The 22,635-nt window shown below is 37.4% G+C and overlaps 1 protein-coding gene across 1 annotated transcript in view; it reads right to left on the bottom strand.

Annotated features, from left to right (window-relative positions):
* Nucleotides 1-15,256: 15,256 nt before the first annotated feature.
* Nucleotides 15,257-22,635, bottom strand: part of GABRG1 (gamma-aminobutyric acid type A receptor subunit gamma1) — a gene marked incomplete at both ends in the record, with an annotated part of 52,982 nt that continues 45,603 nt past the window's right edge. The window contains 2 exons of the mRNA XM_082281606.1: nucleotides 15,257-15,535; nucleotides 20,321-20,532. Coding sequence (XP_082137732.1) covers nucleotides 15,257-15,535; nucleotides 20,321-20,532 — 491 coding nt within the window. The remainder of the gene's footprint in view (nucleotides 15,536-20,320; nucleotides 20,533-22,635) is intronic.

Below are 22,635 nucleotides of genomic sequence, written 5' to 3'. Positions count from 1 at the left end.
ACAGTGCTTGTAACAGAATAAACATGTCTCTAGTACACAGTTCATGAGCAAATATGCATTCAGCATTAGCAAACCTATCTTCTAATCTGAAGGCGTTAGCTAAGGATATTTCTGTTGTGTGTTCCCTCCAATACAATTAAATCCTGGAATCACAGGACAGTTAGGATTGGAAAGGACCTTAAAGATATCTAGTTTCAACCTTCTGACGTAGGCAGGGACTCCTTTAACTAGACCAGGCTGCTCAGGGTCCCATCCAGCCTGGTTTTGAACACTTCCATAGTGGGGTATTCAAAACCTCTCTGAGCAGCCTGTTCCAGTACCTCACTACCCTCTGAGCAAAGAATTTCATCCTAACTTCCAATCTAAATCTGCCCTCTTCCAGTTTAAAACCATCAGCCCTTATCCTGTCACTATTTACCCATGCAAGAAATTGCTCTTCCTCTTTTTATTAAGCCCCCTTTAAGTACTGGGATGTTGCAAAAAGTGGATATTACACCGATGTTCTTCATCAAGTTCTGAGAATAATGTCTGGCAAAGTGGCTCCTGCGCTGTTTCCTAAGGCAGCAATAGGACGGTACTGGCTCTGTGCTAAACAGAGATATTAAGAGGCTTGCTCCTGGAGAGGAGCAAACTGAAATGCTTCAGGACATAAAGGTTGCAGGGTTGTCACTAAAGTACATAAAAACAACCTCACAGAGAGAAAAAAGTCAAATGTGCAGTTAAAGCCAATGCCCAAAACTAACAAACATGGAGGGGGTCACCAACAGAGACACTGCAATGTAATTTAACAGGTCAGAGGTTCAGTGTACCTATCAGGAATACTGTTATCACGTGGACAAGAACAACAACCCAAAGCATGCACAGGTGCACACACACACACAGAGAGGCCAGGATTCCCAAATCTGACTGCCTCACCCAAAGGGCCGAAGGATCACTCAGGGATATTCAGTAGAGAACAATGACCTGCTCAGGAGAGTCGGGTAGGGGAAGCCTCTGTGGGTGCCCAGGGTCGCCTTCTGCTCAAAGGGGTCCTCTCTAAGGGACACAACAGCACACTGTCTTGAGGTGGGACCCATGACGGTATGTGGCAATGGTCCAGAAACACAACTTCTAGTATCAAGTTCCAAGTTTTAGCCAGTTCCTGACTGCTGCCTTTGTTACAGGGCACTGCTTCTGACAGCAAGGGCACCAGTCATGGCTGCCAGCACGCTTCTGGCCCTGCTGCCCAGTTATTGACCACTAATCTCTGGCAGTCTGTAGGACACGTCAGCTTTGATGTATCACTTCCCTTAATGTGTTTTTTGGAATGCTGTGGCAATAACACACTCACATTTATCTTCATTGTTGCTGCTGGGAAATGTGAAGGTTGTCTCTAACAAGATTTTCCCATTTAGTTAAATAATTATGTTAGAATTTTAAAGCATTCTGGGTTATCAGAAGGCAGCAACAAATCTCTAGCCCAACAAATGCTGCATGGTGAAAATATTTTAGCAAATTATATTTCAAAGCACTTCTGCATGTTGCTGTAGAAATTCCAAATATAGGGAACCAAACTCATTTCTCAGCAGAGATAACTCTGTTGTTAAGCCAGAAATGTATGTACCCAGTGCAACTGACTGAATGGAGTAAGTAGCAGCTCCTGATGAGAACAGTGCTGGATGCTCATTGACAGTCTTAATTATGACCATGTGATCTCACTGTGACTTTACTATTTGCTGAGAAGGCTGTAATTCCAAACCCAATACTTTGATGCTGCTGATACACTGCTGATGCTTCTCAGTCACATCAGAACATACAGGTATTAGTTATAAAATAATTTCGGTCCTACAGCTGCAGCTGTAAATCCGTTCTATTGATTTCAGAGGAGCAATGCTGCCTTACACTGAGACTCTGGTCCTGTCAACTTTTAAATAAAATTAGATCAGCAGTCTCACTACAGCAACTAAACTTTGCTATAAACTTTATTTATTGGCTGACAGATTTTTTTTTCCCACTCATTCAAACCTCGGGCAGTGATGAGCTGTACTTGTGACTACACCTTAATTTACTGCAACTATGAAGGTCTTAGAGTCTTCCAATACTGCCTGTAGGACAAACTACAAATAAGCCCATTATTAAGATAACATGCTTTGTTATCAGCAACAGACCCAAAACAGTCAACAGATAAGCAGGATAAAATTGCTCTTGTGTATTATCATTCATAACAACAGAAAGATATCAGAGTTCTTAGTTTCACACCTCTTTCCATAGAGTTTTCAGATTCAGAATTTACTAGCCAGATAGCTCTGCTCCTCATTACTTCCTGAGGGGAACCCTAATTGTTAAATTCTGATGATTTGCCTTCATTAATTACTGATTTATCTACCTTAGGAAAGTTCCAGGCACAGAAATATCACCCATCTGCTTAATCAATATACTTCTGACTAAAGAGATGCATGTATTTCCTTCTCAGAACTGAAGTTCAAAAATATCATTTGTTCTAGTTTTCTGACAAGTCCTTTACAAGAAAAGCTGAGTACTTTGCATTCATTAATTTGGTGTTAATTTTAACAGCTTTATGGGTAGTATTATTGACATCTTGTAGATAGAAACTGGGACACACAGAATTATTTATCTCAAAACAGAAAATATTTGAGTCTTGCAGATTCAGTGTCAGTATAGGAAAAGGACAACTTTAAATTCCAAGTCTTAAGGCTTATATCTAACCTTTGGTTCATGCTCTGAGCAGAGCCCCCAGTGCCTCTTGTAGGGGTCTCTATGGAAAATAATAGGAGCAGGGAAATAAGATTAGTGCTGATGTGTTGGTGCCCCCTTTCTTTTAGGTACTGCTGGCAGGAAGCTTAGGAAAGTATCTGAACTTCTGCCAGGTTATCTATCCACTCATGTCGTAAGGAATCCCCAGCATTCTGGAACCCAGCCACTTCTGGAGGCTCTGCTGCTGAGAGCCCACTGACCTCAACACCAGCACCATGTAACAAACAATGCAAACAAAAATCATTCTCAAGGATGTTTGGTCCTTTTTGTTTTATGACATCCTTAAGAGAATGTTAAGAAAGATCTACTGCTTATTTCCCACTTCTTATCAGGTGACTTACACCAGACAAAAGTCTCTGAGGTGCTCTTCACACAGCAGGAGGATGATATACTGCATTGTCTGACTGCTGGTGGTGTGTGAGGAAATGTCTCCTTTCTTATGCCAGTATCACTTTCACAGTGATCATCTCTCACTCTCCACCATTCTCACTGTGAATGTGTGAATTAACCTAGCAATAACGGAAAATGAGAAAACAAAGGTGCAGAAATGGGTAAAATGATGGACAGGACAGTGAAAGTTTAGGAAACATCAGTGATTTATAATGCAAGGAAAAGAACTGAGAACGAGATTTCCTGAGGAAAGTTATGAGAAGATGGTAGCCAATGCTCAAAATAAGAAGGGAGGAAGAAACCTGAAGTGTTTCTCATGGCACAGAATACATGAGAAAACAGAAGAGTAGCACCTGACCTGACACAATCCATCAGGGACTGACCACTGATCATGAAAATGTTCAGTTGCCAGTATGTACCCAACATTAGCTGGTCAGGTCTGAAAACTGTTACTATATGCAGGCCGCTCACTGGCCTGTGTGGAACGACTTCAGTGCTCACAGTCTCCCTCCCAAAAGAGAAGTGAGAGCACCACCAATGTCACCCTTACCAAGAGAAGCTCTGTTGGCAGTCTCAGGGCATGTGGGCTGGGTTACTTCCCCACAAAAATCCACTGTGCAGGACCTTAGGGCATGAGAGGGAATGCAGAGAGCTTTACTTACTACTTTGAAAAGTAGCAGTCGTTTCTTTTGACTAGCATTTTTAAATATCCACAGATTTCATTTACACACTTTGAGTTCCTAATACACACTTTAGAAGACCTCTTCAATTTCTAGTGCAGATATTATTAGCAAATAATAAAATTGGATATTACTGAGAAGTATTTATTTATTATGATATTTGTTTACTTGTTCTTACAAAGTAAAAGGTAATTTTAGATAATAATAAGATTAAGTAGTTGGGAACCCTTAAAAATTTACTTCCTTGTTCTGGCTCTGCACTGACATTCAGTAATTTCAGTCAGCAAGGCTTGTGTCACTTCAAGTCACGGTAGTCTCAATTTGGTAGAAAATAATAAACTTTGGCTTGTCCATGAGAAATTAAGTCATTTTTAGCTCCTTACAGGCATGTATAGCTGAAATTCACCCTATTGACAATAATAATGTAAAATGTTTATCTTAAAAATACAGATGACAGATTTTACTTTGAAGTCTGTACATAAAGGCTTTGCCCAATTCCTTCAGTCATCAACAGTACTGTGGAAGCTAGAGGTTTGACTCTTTTGACCTAAAAAGCCATTGAAAACCTTTTATACTCAGAGGTTTGGTGTTATGAAATACCACAGTTCTATTTACTGTATGTACCATGGACAGGGCATCAACAATCTGAAAGAAAAAGATATCAATAAGCTAAGTAACAGCTGTGAAGACATAATATCAGAGGTAGTTACCAGGGAAAAAAGAACATACAATGTTAAAGCGAATGTAGGTAGTGCTGGGATCCCTAAATGTTATCTGAAAAGGATTTTTAAGAGGCTGCAGAAATCTGTGGCATCTTCCAGAACTACCAGAAACATCTCTGACCCCTTTCCCAGGGCTTTTACGTTGACTGAATCCCTCTTTCATCACCTTTCCACAGTCAGTTTAGAACACATTAAAAACATTTTCTGCAACCAACTACATGAGGAAGATGACACAGGCAGATCCTCTGGTGGGATGGTAAGGCCAGAGAACAGAATGTATTTGAGGAAAATAATGAGTGGTTTTCCCCGGGATATGTGCTTCAGCATGAGCCCTGCTCCTTGACCTGAAGCACATCTAATAGAGCATCACAACTTTCCTTGAAATGACAGGACAAAGGAGAGGGAGCCACACATCATGGCCATGAGGGATTCTGGAAGAGGAAAGAGAGTGGTATTAGCCAAGCACCAGTGCTGTCGGAAGTGAAAGTGTTGTGGGGGAGAGGAGGACCCCTCCTCTTGACAAGCAGGACATACTTATTAGCTATAAAAGTGGTCCCAAAAAAAATGTCTGATAAAAGTGGAATTTTAGCTTCAGAGATTTATTCCTATGGCGCGACTGGTGTTGTTTTTACATTATTATCAAAGGAAGGAAAGAGGAGGGAAAAGGAAGGAGGGGAAGGAAAAAAATTAAAGCAAAAAAAGGACTTCTGTATATCAGAGCAGTGTATAAAACTATTTTCACCAGAATGACCATTATCATCATTGTCTTAAAGAGAAAAGAATGTACTGCATACAGAAAATAATTAACATAAGAAATTAAGTAGCCAGGCACTATTTATTTTTTCACAGTGTAACTAATCAACTTCACAGCAGATACAGTAAAAACAATGCATTACAACTGCTTTACAAAATTCAGCGTTGAAACTCTCTTGATTCTTATCAATTTAAGAGACATCAGAGCACAAACATCTATCTATTCATTTTGTACAGAACACATTATTCAATGGTGGGGTATTCATTTTTTTTTTTAAGACTATGGCTTTCAGAGTTTTACACTTAGAAGATTACAGATTACATCTCAGTAACATCTGTATGAACCATGCACCAGGGTGCAAGCACATTTCTTTTCAATGCACAAGGACTAGTGCAACATTTATATGAAAATTCAATAGACATTAACATTCACAGTAGTGTTATGAACTATAAAACCTATCCTTCAATCTTGTTAGTCTTCTGGCAAAAGCTTTCTGAGATTTTTTTCTCTAGAGGTCCTTATAATCCAACTCTTTCTCATAACCTTACTTCAAGATTTCTGTTTCCGAAGCCTTGTGCCACCAAGCCCCTTTTGATGAGGGCCACAAGCATCTCCCTTCTGAGCCTGTTACTAGTATTCTAGTTATCAGTCTCAAAGTTTCATGTGCATTTCAATAAAATCAGCGTTTAGCAGCTGATGTACTATTCTTCATGAGCTATGCTGCTCAAAACAAAACCAAGCAACCATAGGATAAAATCCCTCTCTTTGCTTTCACATCTCCAGATATCAAGAAAATTTAAAAAAAAAAAAAGAAAAAAAGTACCCCCCAAAGGCTACAAAACTCTAGCCTTGAACCATATTTGAATTTTCTGCACCATTCTATAGCAATCTAATTTATTTAAAACACTCAGTGATGCCTAGTTACTAATTTTTGAAGTACTTGAAACTGAATGCTCAAGAGGAAATTTTTAAAAAGGGCTAAACTTCTGAAAAGCAGATTTTTTTTCTTTCATGTCTAAAACTGCACATCAGAAAATGAGGCATCCAAAAACTAAAGGTATACTATAAATTGCAAAACTCTGAGTCAATCTTTTACCATGGTACCAAGAGAGTTCTGAAAATGGAGCAGAATCCATCTACTCTGTGAATGCAGTGAAGAAATTTGCTACCTACAGATATATAGAAAATCTACTTTCCACGTAGAGGGTATTTTCATATTTACCTTTAGCGATATCATTGCCTATCTCTTCTCTCTTTATTTTTTAGTAAAAGGAGTAAAATTAAAAACTAATCTGTAAGACCCATCAAACGAAACCATAATTATTTTAAACTTCTGAACCACGCCTACATTCTAAATGTGCAAATCTAAACGGGCTTTTTCAGGACCTTATTTAGAACATAAATTTATTGGCAGGAGGAAGCTTGTTAAAATGACAATCAGGAACTGATGTGTAAGTTCTCATATCTTGCTTTCCAGGCCATAGACAGACAGACAGACAGACAGATAGATAGACAGATAGATAATGTTGTTGCCATTGTCATATTATTTTCTGTAACACCCATAAAGTTGTAGCAGTAAATGGGATTTAGCCAAGAGCATCATCTGTTTATCATCTCTGAAGTCTTCTGCTTCAGCCATGCTAATTAATAATGTTGTCAAATATAAAAATTATTATATTAGTGTTTCATTATAACCCAGCAGACAGACTTTTTAAAATTGAGAAGCAAATAAAACTCAATTTAATAACTTAAAATGCTTTAGTTTTGGTATTGCACACAAAGATTATGGCATTTTAAGAGAGGCTGAAGACGTCATGGCTTAATCACATTAAAAGACTGTGAGGATACCTTGATGTTTCCAGGTAATTTAATATAATAATGCATGAGTACATTCCAAGGCTATTGGAAAAGTACCAAATAACTAAATAGAACTGTAAATATGAGGATAATAATAATAATAATAATAATAACCCAACTGAGGAGGTTTCTGGAAGGAAAACTGAAATGGAAGAATAAATTTGCTTTGATATCATGTCTTTTTTATATATACCATAGAAGCAGTACAGAGAGTTACAACACTTATGTTCCATATTTCTTGCAGTAAGTTATCCACAAGGGCATTAATAAATAACTTTAAAAGGAACACGGATTCATAATATTGCAACATTGTCCATTGCTGCCAAAACTATCAAATTAAATGCATAGCATAAATATTCACATAGTTTAAAATATCAGCATTTTTTTTTTAAATAATGAATGAAAAACAAGGATGCACTAGTAAGGCACGAAGTCTGAGCAACTGAAACATCATGTGAACTATAGATGCCAAAACAGAGCTTTGGATTAAGAATTTGAATACTGGACCCTCAATATAATAAATACTGAGACACATCATAAATCAACAAGTGTTATTTTTCGAAGATATTTCTGTAAATTTAGGGTTTAGACCATAAATTGCAATCGTTTATAAAACTTAAATGGAGGGGAATATAAATTATAGAAGTGTTATTTGCTTAACTGAAATGGCAAATAAGGAAATATATTATATATATTTTTAATATAGGAATCACCATGACATTACCAGATTCTGAAGTATACTCGATAGAAATTTAAAATGTAATTAAAGGTATCATAACACAACCCTTCACGTTCAGACAAAAATGCAAGTGTTCATAGTGGATAACTGTGGGGAATACAAAAGATACTGTGAAGATGAAAAAAACATTTTTTTTTTTTCAGTGACTGAAGTGTGAACACAGATTGTACATAAATATTGGGCCTATGAATATGTAAATTTCCACATTTATCTTTCTTGGAAAATCTGAGCTATAGGGCAAGTGCTTTCATTTCTACTGCTCTTAGGCCATCATTGGGCAGATGGACTAACGTGACTTTACTGTTTAAAATGATCAGCACCTGTTTTCTGAATATTTCACAAGACTCCTCTATACAGTCTTCCTAAGAAGAAAAACAATTCAAGAGGAAATATATATCTGTAGTAAAATGATGACTCATCCTCATTTCCCACCAAGAGTAACAGTTTGGGATTTTGTTTTTAAGTATCAAATTGGCAAAAGTAATATATCCTCTGTGGAGGCAGTACTGGTCACTGCTTTTAACAGCCTTCAACCTTCTCAGGTCCAAGTGGTATAGGAATCCTAATGCCACCCTAGAGAGCCAGTCTGTCTCCTCACCAGGATCAACTAAATATCACTCTTCCAATGTTTGGCAGGAAGACATCTCCTACCCGCAATGTCTGGACAGGGAAACTTCAAGAGGAAAACTTTCCTTTAGAATTCAGCAAGGCTCAAAACCTGAGGACAAAGACATTGCGTGAAGCCAGCAAACACACAAAAGGATTACTTCCAACCTGAAAAATATTTTGAGTCTCAGGTAGGCCTGCAGTGTTGTATAGAAAAGTAGCTACTACAAAGAATTACAAAAGAGAAGCCTTATTATTGTTGAAACATAGATTTTAAAGAAACAAAGATTTTAATTATAGGCTAGCTGTGTTGAAATTAGTTAGAATAGGAAGGAATTTGGGCCCAGCTAGAGTTAATTAAAATAGTTAAGAGAGCTGGACCTGAAATGGTTTTCAAGATGTTAGTAATTGATTACTAAACAACTGATGATCTGTCATTTGTATGTTTGCTTAGCTGTGCTTAGAATGAAGAACAGAAACATTGCTAAGTTGGTCTAGGGAACGAGGACAATTACCAATTTCCTCCCTCCGTGGGAACCTATTCAAAAGTCACACAAGAGGAAATTTAGAGGTCACTAAAGTAACTAGGATTGTTAAAGTTCAGAAAGGCGAAAAAGGTCAAAATGAGGGAGATGAGCTTACTTCATCTATCTGGGACCACTAACCCAATTCGAGACCACCGACTCAATTCAGAACACACACTACACATGCTTAATGACATTTCAGCTCATTTCCATACGAAGCGGAGAATGAGAGGTGTTAATGTTATGAATATACATTTGTATTTTGGATATTCATAATATCTGGAAATAAAAAGCTTTGTGTTTTCTTGAATCGGGGCCCTGCGTCTTAGGGAGCTATCTCACGCAGTGCCAGGTGCCAAATAAAACATGCACTTTCTAACTCTAAACTGTTAGAGAGCTTGTGTCCGTCTCAGCTGGATATCGATATTAGATCGATATTCGTATCTTGGTAAATCACTCTGAGCAGTCTCATCCCTCTTGATCCTATCAGTGGGACTCAGGCCCTGTTGTCAGTAGCAAAATTGTCATCATTTACACATGCCATACAGCTACTCTTCCGAACCTCCTTTCTTGACTAAGAAAAGGAACTGAGAAAGAACAAGGTAGAACAGTTACAGGTCTTCTGTCTTATGTCCCCCGTGCCTCTCCTCCCACAGCTTAAGTCAGGTTGATGTACCGTAAGCAAAATATGCAGGCAAAGCAAGATTTGTCACTGAGAAGGGGAATAAAGAGTTTTACAGATTTTTTTCCCCCTTAAAATACCATGAGGCTTTTACACTTTTTTCAGAATCAATATATTACTAGTGAACAGGACCCATCTATGGTAAAAAGGCTATATCCTTTGGTCTGCTTCAGTTTTAGCCAATCTCCTGTCTCCAAGGGCCATCTGAGATTTCCTCTGAAGTCCTCATTAACTCTTCGGTGTTCTCAGTTAACTTTACTAGTAAGTAAAATCAAAATTTTATTATTTACTGACTTTTCACTAGCATCATAACATCCAAAAGACAACTCAGGAACCACAATACTGATCCCTGTGACAAGATTTAAACATCTTACCCAGGACTGCCACCAAAACTCTTCTATACCACACAGGGAATACCTTGGTGCCTCATAGCAGGACAGTCAATTCAGTGAAACTGCTCTTGTGCAAAGATAAACATGCAGGGATGAAAGATAAAAATGCAGGGATGCTTTTCCATCATTGTGGATGTCACAGCACAGATCCCTCTTCTGAAGAGACGCGCATTTCAAATTACAGTCTCAGGCAGAAATCACCCTTCCTTTTAACCAGAAACCAACCTCCTTGGAGTACCCCAGCTATCCTAGTTCGTGTCTGGCATGATCACAATTCATCTTTCTCACTTCCTGATGGAAGTAGGGGATGATAACTGAATACAGTCTGAGTCAGGTTTCTATTCCCAAATGTGTTATCCCTTGAGGGGACTAACAGCAGTGTAGGCACCTGGGTACTAGGCCTTTCCCAGTGTCTATTGCGCTAATTAATACACAGTAATTTTAAAAATGGTTTTATCATTAATAATAAATGGAGATTTTAAAAAAAGAAACTTTTTCTGATTTAACCTGCTCTCTGTTTTTCTGTCTGACATTTCAACAGAATTTTCACTCAAGGTAGCTTTCTATCGCTCATTCAGTCTGTAGTTCATGTATGGGAAATACACAATATTTTCCTTTTTATTTAAAGCATGAAAAATATTTAATTATGTTGCAGGGAAATCAAGATCATTATCACAAATACCAGTGAGAAACCTATGAACTAAATATAAGTCACTCAGATCCATGAAACATGATTCTGGGATCACTGCCACCATCAATCTTTCCCTCATACCATTGTTTCCTTTCCTCCCACCAGTTTTCAGTGCAGATTCTCAACTGAATGAAAAATGCCCATCACAAGAAGCAATCCTTCGGCCTCCAGCTGCAAACTCCCACCACCTGTCTTGGAGCAAAACTTGGTCATAGTCTTGTGTGTTCAGTCAGATGATCCCACCCATCTGGTTGAAATATTAACTAAGATTAAAATGAAGATAACTTTTCAGGTTTTGTTTCATCTGGCAACAGAGCATTAGAACTGCTGTTGCTGATAGAAATGAAACAGAAACAAGAGATCACTGAAAAAGGAAGGACAGATATATTCCTTTCCTCCATTTGAACCACCTGTGTAGCAAATCCATGGCAGGAACCAATACAGCCCAGAGACTATTCTGCCTCTCCCTGTGAGTCAGTCTCCCCCCCCCAGCACATTCATCAGGGCATGTGGACACTCACTGAGCTTTTTCAAGAACAGAAGTACAGTAATTCTTTCTGATTCCTGGCTTTGTATTTTTCAGCTGTGGAATCCTACATTAGTTTCTATCGTCTGTATCTATTGTAATGACTAGAAAATACAATATTATTTCGCAAACATGAAAGATCACATTTAAGGTATAACTGAGAGAAACTACAATGAATTCTAAAAAAATAATTATACTAACAAAAAATATATTTGCACTAGTTCTCAGCTATTTGGAAACAGTAGACAGAAATGGTGACTGATACAACTAAATGAAACATATCTTACTTTAAGCAGATAGATATTTAAATCCAGACTCCTCCTGTTCACTTTCATTTGTAAGGTGTTCACAAATTACAAAGCACAGTTCATATATCAATTTTAAACAAATGTTTTACTACCATACCAAATAAACAACAGAAAGTTATAAAAATACTGTTGGAGGTGATTCTCTTTCAAAGTCTTACACAATCCTATATCTCTGAATGCCAGAAAACTGGATAAGGTTAAAGTCTTTGAAGCACATCAACATGTGAATATAAAATACGTTACCCAGAGTTCATGCTTTGGTTGCACTGCCACTACATAAAACAGATTCATTCAGACACGGAAGACATGCACTGAAGATCGGTGAGGTACAATCATAGACAGAACCTTACCGAAAAATAACACACTGACCTGTACTCGCCACAAAAACAGACAAGTAGTAAACACCAATACAGAAATATCAAGGAAAAGTCTCTTTTTTGAAAAATACATTTCAAGAGATGACAAAGATAGGTGCAGTATAAAACAGTTTTCCCAGAATTTTTTCACTCTCTGCCTTTATGGCAATTTTTCCTCTTATGTCCCTCTCTTTAGATGAGGAAAATCTCTTATTGAAAAGGCTCTGGCTCACACCCTTAATGTTCAATTATTTGAGCTACTGAACACTCATTATTGAAATTAGTGCAAATTAAGCATATGTTAATGGCATCAATTCATGATAGCATCACTCTTTACGACAGTACATAAGCACTTGCTTTTCTGAATTTTGGTCTAATAACAGTACTAATTAGGAATAAGTTTAAGTGTGTGCTTATGCAATGATGGTCAGAATAATATGACTCCCAAAAAATGTGATCCCAGCTAAGAGGAAATCAACTTTTAGCCTGGTAAGTTTGAAAAATGATTGTAGCTTCTAACCAATTATTTATACTGTCTGTTTCTTGCCATTTTTTTAAAGTATCACTTAGATTTCTTGAATTCAAGTGTTTACATGCAGATTAGAAAGAAAATACATAGGACTAAAATAACACATTTATTACATGCCATGTTACAGGTCACTGCATTCTCATTCCTATTTGCATTCACAGTACTATGAGAAACTAAAATTATTTCATCAGAAACAAATGAAGTACACAGAAAAGTTTGTCAACAGAGAGAAGCATGTATCCATAAGCCAAACAGCCATAACATTCAAAAGGTTTAATACTCCATTACATTGTTCCATAGACATTAGAGATTAAAGACTTCTTATCCATCCCTTGCCAATTCCGAATGTTTTCTGTTCTCCCATTCAGTCACTGGAGGCTGATTGGCAACTGACAACCACATGAACAGAAAAAGCTAACTAGATGAGCCAGAGGAGAGCAGGCTGTGAAATTTGTATTTCCTCTCGTAAAGTGCCAAGTTCTTTTAAGGTTTTTTTTTTTGTTTAAAGGTGAATTAATGAAACTCAGGGACTCACTAAATCTGGGCCTTGCATTGTACAGCAAGCTGACTGCTTTCCAAGCACATATCCAACATACTGTTTGCTGAAGCCACCTTCATCCCTCCTACAGAGGAACGCGTTCAGCATGCTGTCAAAAAGCACCAACCTACATTATGGAATTTAAACTGACATGTTTCTATTGGACAGAACATTTTCTGAAAATAAGACTCTAAAAAACCAATAAATTATAGCAGTCAGTGTTGTTAATGATACCACACTTCTACGCTCAGTCCAACAGTCAGAAGAGCTTGGTAGTCAGAAAGGTCATACCACAAATAAGGTCAGTCATCCTCATCATCTGAGCTTTCAGATTCTCTCAACCACTCCTCTATTTCATCAGCAAAATATTGAAATAAAGTTTTCATTAAAACTGGATCTTCTTCCTTCTGGTCCAACTGCACATAATCTCACATTCTCTATTAAACTTTGGGACTGAACACTGGAGTAACATTTCCTCTGAAATGTGTATTGCATATCATATCTTACTATGCCTGCTACCAACTAGACTATAAATACAGTAATCCTTTCTGAGAAATTTAGAGAAGGGAGCATATTCAACAGAAATATTGGGGGGGAGGGCCTTCATGTAACATTTTCTATTCTTAGCTATTAATCATGTCTTTATCTTTAGTACTGAACATCCTTACCTACAGCCAAATGCTAATCCCATTAATCCTCTTTAAAGATCTGTAAGGTCTTCTGTGTAATGCTGACTTTTACTTAATGCACACCTTAATTTTACAGTGATTTTTGCAAGCTCACTTGAGACCAGTTTCTTTTCAAGAAAGGAGGAAAGACTGCACTTTTCCATAATGAAGACAATGGATTTAGAAATAGAAATGAGACACCAAATGCTGCCAGCCAGCCATAGTCAACACCAAGAAGTCAGTCCAGAAAGGCAACTACTGAAGGATTTCTACCAAAGTTCTCACCACAGAAAGGATGGAGAACTGGTCCTATGATTTTGGGGGGATGTATCCCATTTTGGAGAAGGGTCTGCAATGTATAAGGATTATTTTAACTCCCCCTCCATAACATGTCTTTTCCATTAGAAACAGACAAATATCAAGAAGTTAATTACCCAGCAATCCATACCACATGTTCAGTCCATTGACACCACTTGGCTCTGGCTCAGTGAGCAACATGTGCAGTAACAAAGCGAATCTACAAAACCATACTGTATGCAAAGTGGGCAAGATCACACACTGCACTCTCATGACGGGAGATTTAACACAGTGACTGAGTACAATGACTGTTACCGGCACTATTACAGGCCTTCCAAATTCTGTTAATACAAATTCTTCCAAATGTAGGGTTAGGACTTTTTCTCCGACACTGAGTATGTGAAGATCATTATTCTTAATGGCCAGAATCTCAGCCAACACCAGTCTGTTTTCCATGAAATTAGCAAGCAACGGCAGCTGGATAAGAATTTCTGAAAGTTGTAGACCTCTTGGACAGCTTCGGAGAACTCACAACAATGAAGTAACAGGAAATGGAGCACAGATATAAAAGTAATCTAAGATTGAAAGCCAAAAGTCTGTATCCATGGTCAGGATAAGACAAGCTCAGAATTATCCTTGGGTGTTTCAATATATCCATTCCTTGCTGCTCTAATATCTGCATACTGTATAAATCTGAATTAATTATGACCTAATCACACTTTTTAACATACTGCAGAGAACAAATGGCTAATTGAAAAGAGAAATATAACATTTCAACTTTTTAAAATTAGGGATTAATAAAATCATCACCTTATGGATGAAATGGATGATGAGAGTAACTAATCCCATTTTATTAAGGCTTTCTTTGTAAAGGTGTAAGAGATGCTACAAAATCCTTCTGCATTATCATTTAGGATTAAAATCAAAAGCTTATGCAGGACGGTCCAGTTGAATAACATAGCCTCTTGACTCTGCATTTTCTTAGAGCTGAAAAAAAGTGTATGTATCTGTGATAAATCTTAAGGATCTTTATTTTAAAATTTTCTCTTCAAAATACCAGTATCAGTTCTACAGCTGATCACAAGAGGGAGACTACCTCATCATATTTCCTCTCATTGTTTCAAATTTTTAAAGCATACAAACAATTTGAGTCATTTTGGACCAGCTCTAACCTTTGCTCAGTTAAAAGTATTAATGACTCTTCAATTAGTACTTTTTTTCTGAGTTTGTCAAACCTCTGAATTTACAGATAAAGATAGCCAATCCAGTAAACAAGATTGAACAGTGCAAAGGCAGTTGGAAAGAAGATTCGAGAATAGGAGTCAATTTTTGCTATACGGATGTGTATTCTTCCTTCTCGCCAAGATCCTGTGCGGCAGTCTTCAAAACAACAAAAGAAACTAGCACAGTCTTTTCCTTCTAGGCACTCATATCCATAATCATCATCACGTTCAGGGAGATGATTAATGTTATTAATTGGAATTAGTGTTGATCCAGGTCGAACAGCAATTGCAGGTGGTTTCTTAAGGAAAAAAAAAAGGGAAATAGAGTTTTGTGTGTTTTTATCCTCACATTAAATAATTCCATAGGCTTTCCCTGGCAATATAATCACCTTCAGTACAATATACAGAAATTCTAATATTAAAGGAAACAGTTTCTGGAGCTTAGCAAATTATGAACTGCTGTGTATAATTAGTGCATGCAGGCAAAGATCATGAATGACTTTCGCCTGCCACAGTGAAAACTGGGTTGTACTGGGACTTGGGAATAGTAGGTAATTAGTTACACAGACAGGGTTAGCTGATCCCATCTACACAACACAGACAAACATTTTGAAGTCAGTCACTCCTTGACAAATGGGTCACAACCAAGTCCACAAGCACGCTATAATCATCACTAACAAAGGAATGATGGTCCTCCTATCATTTGGAGTCTTTAGAATGAGACTGGATGAGTTTCTGGAAGCTACATTTTCACAAAAATAAAAAAGTTAATGGGATTAGCACAGCATCACTGGTGAGACTCATAAGGGCTGGCTACGCCATCCCCTCAGATGTTAAATGCCTAAGCAATATAGACCCCCCTTTAGAATTCAAGACATGAGTCCTTAGGAGAATGCCACTCAAGTCACTGATTAATTCAGCTCTTAATTCTTACTTTCACTTTCTGTGGGCATAACAACCCTCTTGTATCTGATAAAAACTCAGTGTAATATATGTTAAAATTCTCACTGAAAAAATCTAGGTGGCTTATTGCCAGTTACTATATATAGTGTTTGCTATTCTCTTACTTGTGACTTTTGCCTTTTCATCCTCCTTTTACTTACACTAACACAAACCACCTTTCCCCCTTTTATTTCTTTGTTTCTCCACAGTTTTATATGCATCACCCTTGTTTCCTGAATGTTTCAAAAGACACTCTCTTTCTTCATCTGTCCTTTTTCTTCTCTTTCTAAATCTCACGGTCATTTTAAATTACTCTGTAATCCTCTTCCAACTTCCCCTACCCCACCCTACCTTTGGCATCTCTTCCAAGGTCTTCAGACCAAAGAGAAGGGCTACATTAACACTACTCTAACATTGTGTTCTCTCTTTCCTACATTCTTCATATTCTGTCACGTAAGGAATTAAAACAGCAGGAAAGGAAGCAGTGAGAAAATTTAACTAGATATTTAAGTGTAAAGAATAAGTTCTCTTAACATGTAGGCATGAAAACACATGAAAAAAAAATGAAAACTGGGAAGCCATCATTTAGCTTCTTGTTATGCTTTAGAGTCCTGTTGTCCCACTTCCTGGGAATTACTTTGGCCAGTACACAGATCTCTATACATTGCTAAATTGACAATGCAGAGGCATTTCACCCACCATCCCAAGGGATGGTGTTAATGCACTGCAGTATCCACCATGTTTTCCAATAGCTTTATTTAATAAGTGTCTTCATCAGAAAAAGTTTCACACAAACTGCTGTTTCAAAACTTATTATACGTGATGACCTGGGGAGCTAATTATCATCCTAAAGGACCTCATTATTCTTTTCAGCTATGATAAAATACTGACAATACTAAGAAACAGGAGTTACACACTTCTATCCTAATATGAGGTATGTCAAGGAGGGCTTATTTTTATAAAACATGAAAAGTAAGTTCAATTTTTTTTTAACTTAAATAAAAATCTTTATTCTGTTGAAGATAACTAGGGAAATATGCTTATTCCTGATTCACACCTGCTCTGGCTTTACAAAAATTTTCTCACTGTTGGTTTTGCCCATGTAAGATTCAAGGCATGAGTTGTTTCTGCTAGTGGGGTAAAACAGAAACCCCCAACATGGAAACACCATGGGAGGAGGAAAAATTTACAGTATTGCTTTCCACTGCTCACATCACCAGCACAGACTGGAGGTGGCTACTGAATTGTAAGTTTAAAGAGGTGGCTTGCAAGAGGCAGACACAGTCATCCTATAGGCTTAACTACCTACAGGAAATACATAAAATGTTTGTAAGAGGCAGTGTGAGGGACAAGAGGAAAAAAAGACCAACACCTCACAAAAAAACGCCTTTATATAAATTGGCAGAAAATTGAAAAAAACCGAAACCAAATCAACAAAACACCCACAACATGTAGATATAGAAGTACATGCTGATTTTTTATGGACATGCCTAGGGACATTGTAGATAAAACTCCATGTATTGTGAGAAGCATTTATAATACACTCTGATAGGATCAAACCCCAATTATTCTGCAGTAACACTAATACAAGCACAAAAGAAAACCATTGTCTATGGAGATCATGGCACAGGTGATACATTCATTTCAGGTGAAATGATGATCAGAACAAGGGCCTCAACTAATTAAGTTTAATCTTTCCTGCCCAAACTCATTATCCATTCTAATGTGGATTTACATAAGCAATTCATACTATCTTTCTTGAATGATGCCAGCACATATTTTCTAAGATAAAACTGCTGTAATCATCTGTAAAATCTCACAATTTTTTTTACAAGATCATTTATTGTGCCTTTTTGGCATCAGTTCCTGGAGTAGCAACCATTATTGCATTTTGCAGTAGAAATAGAAGATCTATGTAAGGCAAGTTTCCCAAGGAAAAAATCACTTGTAAATGAGAAGTTTTCAGAAGGAATTAAACTGACTTTTAAAATTAAATTGGTGTTTTGAGTTACATATCCGTAACTACAAGGCAAAAAGAATAGAAGACTTTGACAAAAATAAAGGGGGGAAAAAGAAAAGGAAATAGAAAAAAGGGTTTGTAATGGTATGACTTCCCATTAACTAATTCGATGCCTTCTTTATTTATTTGGAGCAAGAAAAGTCATGGCTTTCTATAAACATCACCAGAATAACTCCTATTTATCAAATTAGAATCTTTGCATCTAAGTATATTAAATTTAATTCTCCCTTTTTTTAGTGTAATCTCTTTATCTTGTATGGTCTTAAAGCCATAACATGTTTAAAGAATTCTGTGCAAAAAGATTCCTTTTTTCAACGTCTTAGAAATAAAAAGCATTGTTTAAGAACCCAGTAAAACACAACTGAACAGTGTTTTTAGTATTATATTGCTAATTTTAATCTTAATGCAAATTCCAGCTATTTATTTGGTAAGTTTCATAGTTTCTATCTCATCATTATTCTACATTTTAAATTTTCACATGCACTGAAAATTTCAAAGCACTTGGCAGATTATTGCACACATGGCTGATGCGTGAACAGACTCTGGAAACTGTCATTATTTCATTCAATAGAGCATACTTGCAAAGTACTTCAGTGTTTTTTGATTTGTCAGCAGCTGATCTTTAATATCTCCCTGGTTTGAATAAAGCAGTACTTCCTGCTATCTTCATCCTCTCTGCGTTGTGCATGCCAACAGCAGACCTACTCAGCCCCCTGCTCACTAAGTGTCATTGAGACCTCTTTGGAGCAGCAACCTGAAACTGAATCTGCTGTGCTGACACTGGGACACCCCCACATTCTGCAGCCTCTGTTACCTTTTACCCTCGTAACTCAGCTGTGGCCCTTGCCAAAGCCTGCATTCTGCCCCTTCTCTTATGCCCACATTTGTTTCTACCACTAGAAGGAAGCAGATTTAAGGTTTCCATTTTCCTGTTTTTCTGGCTGTGCTGGATTCCCTGAGGATCAGAGTGATGTCTGACCAGCACAGTGAAGTATTAACCCTTCACCACTAGCTTTGTCCTAAAAACACAGCTGGTCCACTTGGAACAGCTCACCAAGTGAATCATAAAGGCTCTCATTTCCCTGCCCTCAAGCACCAGCAGACTTGCAGTGCCCCTGTAAGACACACTCCCAGAGAAGTGCTGCTCAGAATGGGTGCCCCAGCTCTTGCTGACGTGAGTTGCAGAATGGATATGGTTCATAACAGGATTTCTGCACTTCCATATCTGCAACTACTTCTGTAATTTCGTATCAATTTCTGTTTCACCCCATACAGAGCTGGTATTCAGCCTTCATCCAGAAAAGGCAAATGGTATTATGGTTCAGCTATGCTCCTGCATGCTTTGATGAAATGATTTGGAAAGGGGCTTTATAACATTGTCCTTCCTCTTATTCTCTCCAGTGTTTTCTTACTTTAAAGACGACCTTTAAATATTTGTACTGACTTCCAACAATAAATTCTTTGGAAATTAGAGTATTCTTACTACACAAACAGAAAGCTTCTTAAAATTGAATAATACCGGATCCTGAGATACCTGAAAATTTACCATAAAAGCATCAACTTGTAAAAACAGAAGGTTCATTTAACCAGCAAGCAACACGGAAGTCAATTTAGGTAGAATTTCTGTAGTGGAGGGGATTCAGAATACTGGCCAATAATAAGCATTTTTTCCTTTGCAAAGCTTTGTAAGACTCAAACTAGGTTATGCAGATCCAAAGGAATCCTCATACCTACATTATCTTTACTGCTACCGTCTTGGCTGTGGTTCTCTGCCAGGTGCTGTTTTCAGAAGCACTGTGCCCAGACAGAACCATCTCTGTGGGCACACAATTCATGGGCAGTTCTAGAAGCACTAAGGGCATGGAATATTATATCAAACCACTCTCCACCTTAGGTTCATGTGTTCCCATTCACATAAGCGAAATCATCTAAACCCTTTACTCATTAGTCATATTTACACAAAATTAGTACAAGCCTCCAACTGTAAAAAAATGACAAAATAAATATTAGTGTTAATTATCTTTGAACATTAGCTTTTCTACTTAAGAAGCAGTCTCTCAAAATGAATGCTACAATAAAAATCCCTCTGTATTTCTTTTTTTTCTTGTTTGACTAAACTTACTGATGGCTTAGATTTTGCCTTCTTTTCTTTGCCTTTGTCCCCTTTTCTGTTGCTGGTAAAGTAATGCAAGGTGCCATATTCCATCAAGGCAGCAAACACAAAAATAAAGCAAACTGAAACAAAAAGGTCCATTGCTGTCACATAGGAAACCTTTGGGAGTGACTTCCTAGCAATTGTACTCAGTGTTGTCATGGTCAGCACCGTGGTGATCCCTGTTTGAGAAAGAAAGAAAAAAAGACAGAAAGAGGGAAATGTATAGGTAATCCAATCACATTGTCACCAGAAAGAGTCATCATATTAGCTCTTAATTCATCGATGAGTCGTGTAAGAACTGAGCCACAGCAGGGTTCACCACTGACTACATCCACACACATTGGTGCTATTGCAAGAAGCCTCGTACCTATGGATGCAGCAGCATCCATGGGATCACAGAGAAAGCAGCACATTTCACCTTCCCTTTAAATCCCTCCTATTTTCAACACACTGAATAAACTAAGTTTGATTAATTTTATAAATCTGACATTAAATGTACACATAAATACAGTAGACAAACAGGTACAAATAAGCACACTAATTTTATAAACACAAGGAAATCCTTTAGCTCTTTAAAGAACAAAATACTTAAAAGGATGCATTCAGAAATAGAAGGTGTGTTATTAATCAATGATTTCAAGCTTTTGATAAACATGGGAAAAGTGAATAATGTTTCCAGTTGTCTGCTTCTGACACATAGAAAATCAAATTACATGACATTCATGGCTTTCTGGTCTCATTCTCTCTTACCAGATATGCTTTCAACACTGTCTTAAATAATAGAAAATGTTTCCCTTGATTCACTTACATACAAGTTAATTAAAAGAACAAACTGGCCTTAATAGCTATGTGTTCAAAATCTCAGCTATACTGCTCTTCATTGGTTTAGCATTTATAAGGTATTAACAGTTTCTTCTTATATTGGATGCTTCAGGGAGATGCAAAGCCTTTTACACACTAGTCCAAAATTAAGGCGTGACCTTTCCTTTGGAGATAATACTTGAACACATAAATAATTTGTTATTTATATGCACAGGACTACTAAAAAAAATAAAAAAAGGGTTACACCAGTCTAAAGGTGTCTATGGCTTATAAATCAAAATGTGGAATCAGTGGTTGCTATGGGCTGTTCCTGCAGCAGGAAGGCAGTAGTGATTTTCCAAGAGATTTCCCAATGAAATTACAGGCCTAAAAGGGCAAACAGATAAGGGCCCTAAAAGGGCAAACAGAGTTCTTCAAAAGTTCTTCACTCCCACTAGATACTTTTGAAAATCAATTAGGCATTTCTCTGTATAGCCAAATATTTAAATACCTTTAATCACCTCAAATCTTTTGCTCTGGGAAACTACAGTCTGCCAGGATCTCCCAATATATATGAGAGAAAAAGCTTTCCAGTGTACCAGACCCCAGCACAGCCTCTGGGTGGGAAGTGCCACCCACCATTCCCTGTACTGACTTCCATTCAGAGAGGACAAAAAGAGACACAAATTTTTCCAGCCCTGTCTACTGTGTGAAGGGCATATGGGTGCTGCCACAGGGAGCAAACCTCCAACAACAAAACATGCCATGATAGACCTTGCTTAGTTTTGGCTTTCTTGTTTAAACTTCTTTTTCCATAAAATAGTGTCTATTTGACAGGTACTCTCCTTCTCCAGAACATTTGCATGTGAGAAAAGTCATCCTACAATCTGTCAGATGATGAGTTTTGCATGTTCATAAGAAAGGAGTTCAGTTACCTGCAGGGAGCTGTAAATAAGATACTACAAATGTTTGTATTTCATCTCAAGTAGATGAAGGCTACTACTGCTGAAGTGGGAGCTTGAAAACTTCAGCTTAACCATGACATCAAAGGTGGATTTCTAGGTTCATTGCATATAAAAAGTACTTTGTAAAAAGAAAAAACTGGATACCGAACCAGCAGGATACTAGTAGAACAGTTTTTCCTGTTATAACTATTGTATTACAACTAGTCAGAACCCATAAGGATGTCATCCAATGATTAGTCAGTCAAAGAAATCTGATGAGATTTATGCATCATGGTCTAAAACTATCAAAAGTAATTTTCACTTATTTATTCAAGACTTTAGCCTCTCTTCACTAAACTCTGCAGTACTTTAAAATAACATAAAGTTAAGATCCAAGACTTGGATTCTCTTCCCTTGCTTTTTCATCAGGCTACTCTACTGAGCCATGGCTCATTTTTGTTTACTTTCTCTCTTGACTCATTAATCTGGCAGGCTTGCAGGTGGTCCAGTTTCTGTGGGAAAGGCAGGGAGTAAAGT

Source organism: Coloeus monedula (assembly GCF_965178545.1).
Source record: "Coloeus monedula genome assembly, chromosome: 5".
NCBI classification, from domain to species: domain Eukaryota; kingdom Metazoa; phylum Chordata; class Aves; order Passeriformes; family Corvidae; genus Coloeus; species Coloeus monedula.
Note: the sequence above shows the minus strand (reverse complement) of the source record. Positions and strands in the feature narration are given on the sequence as shown.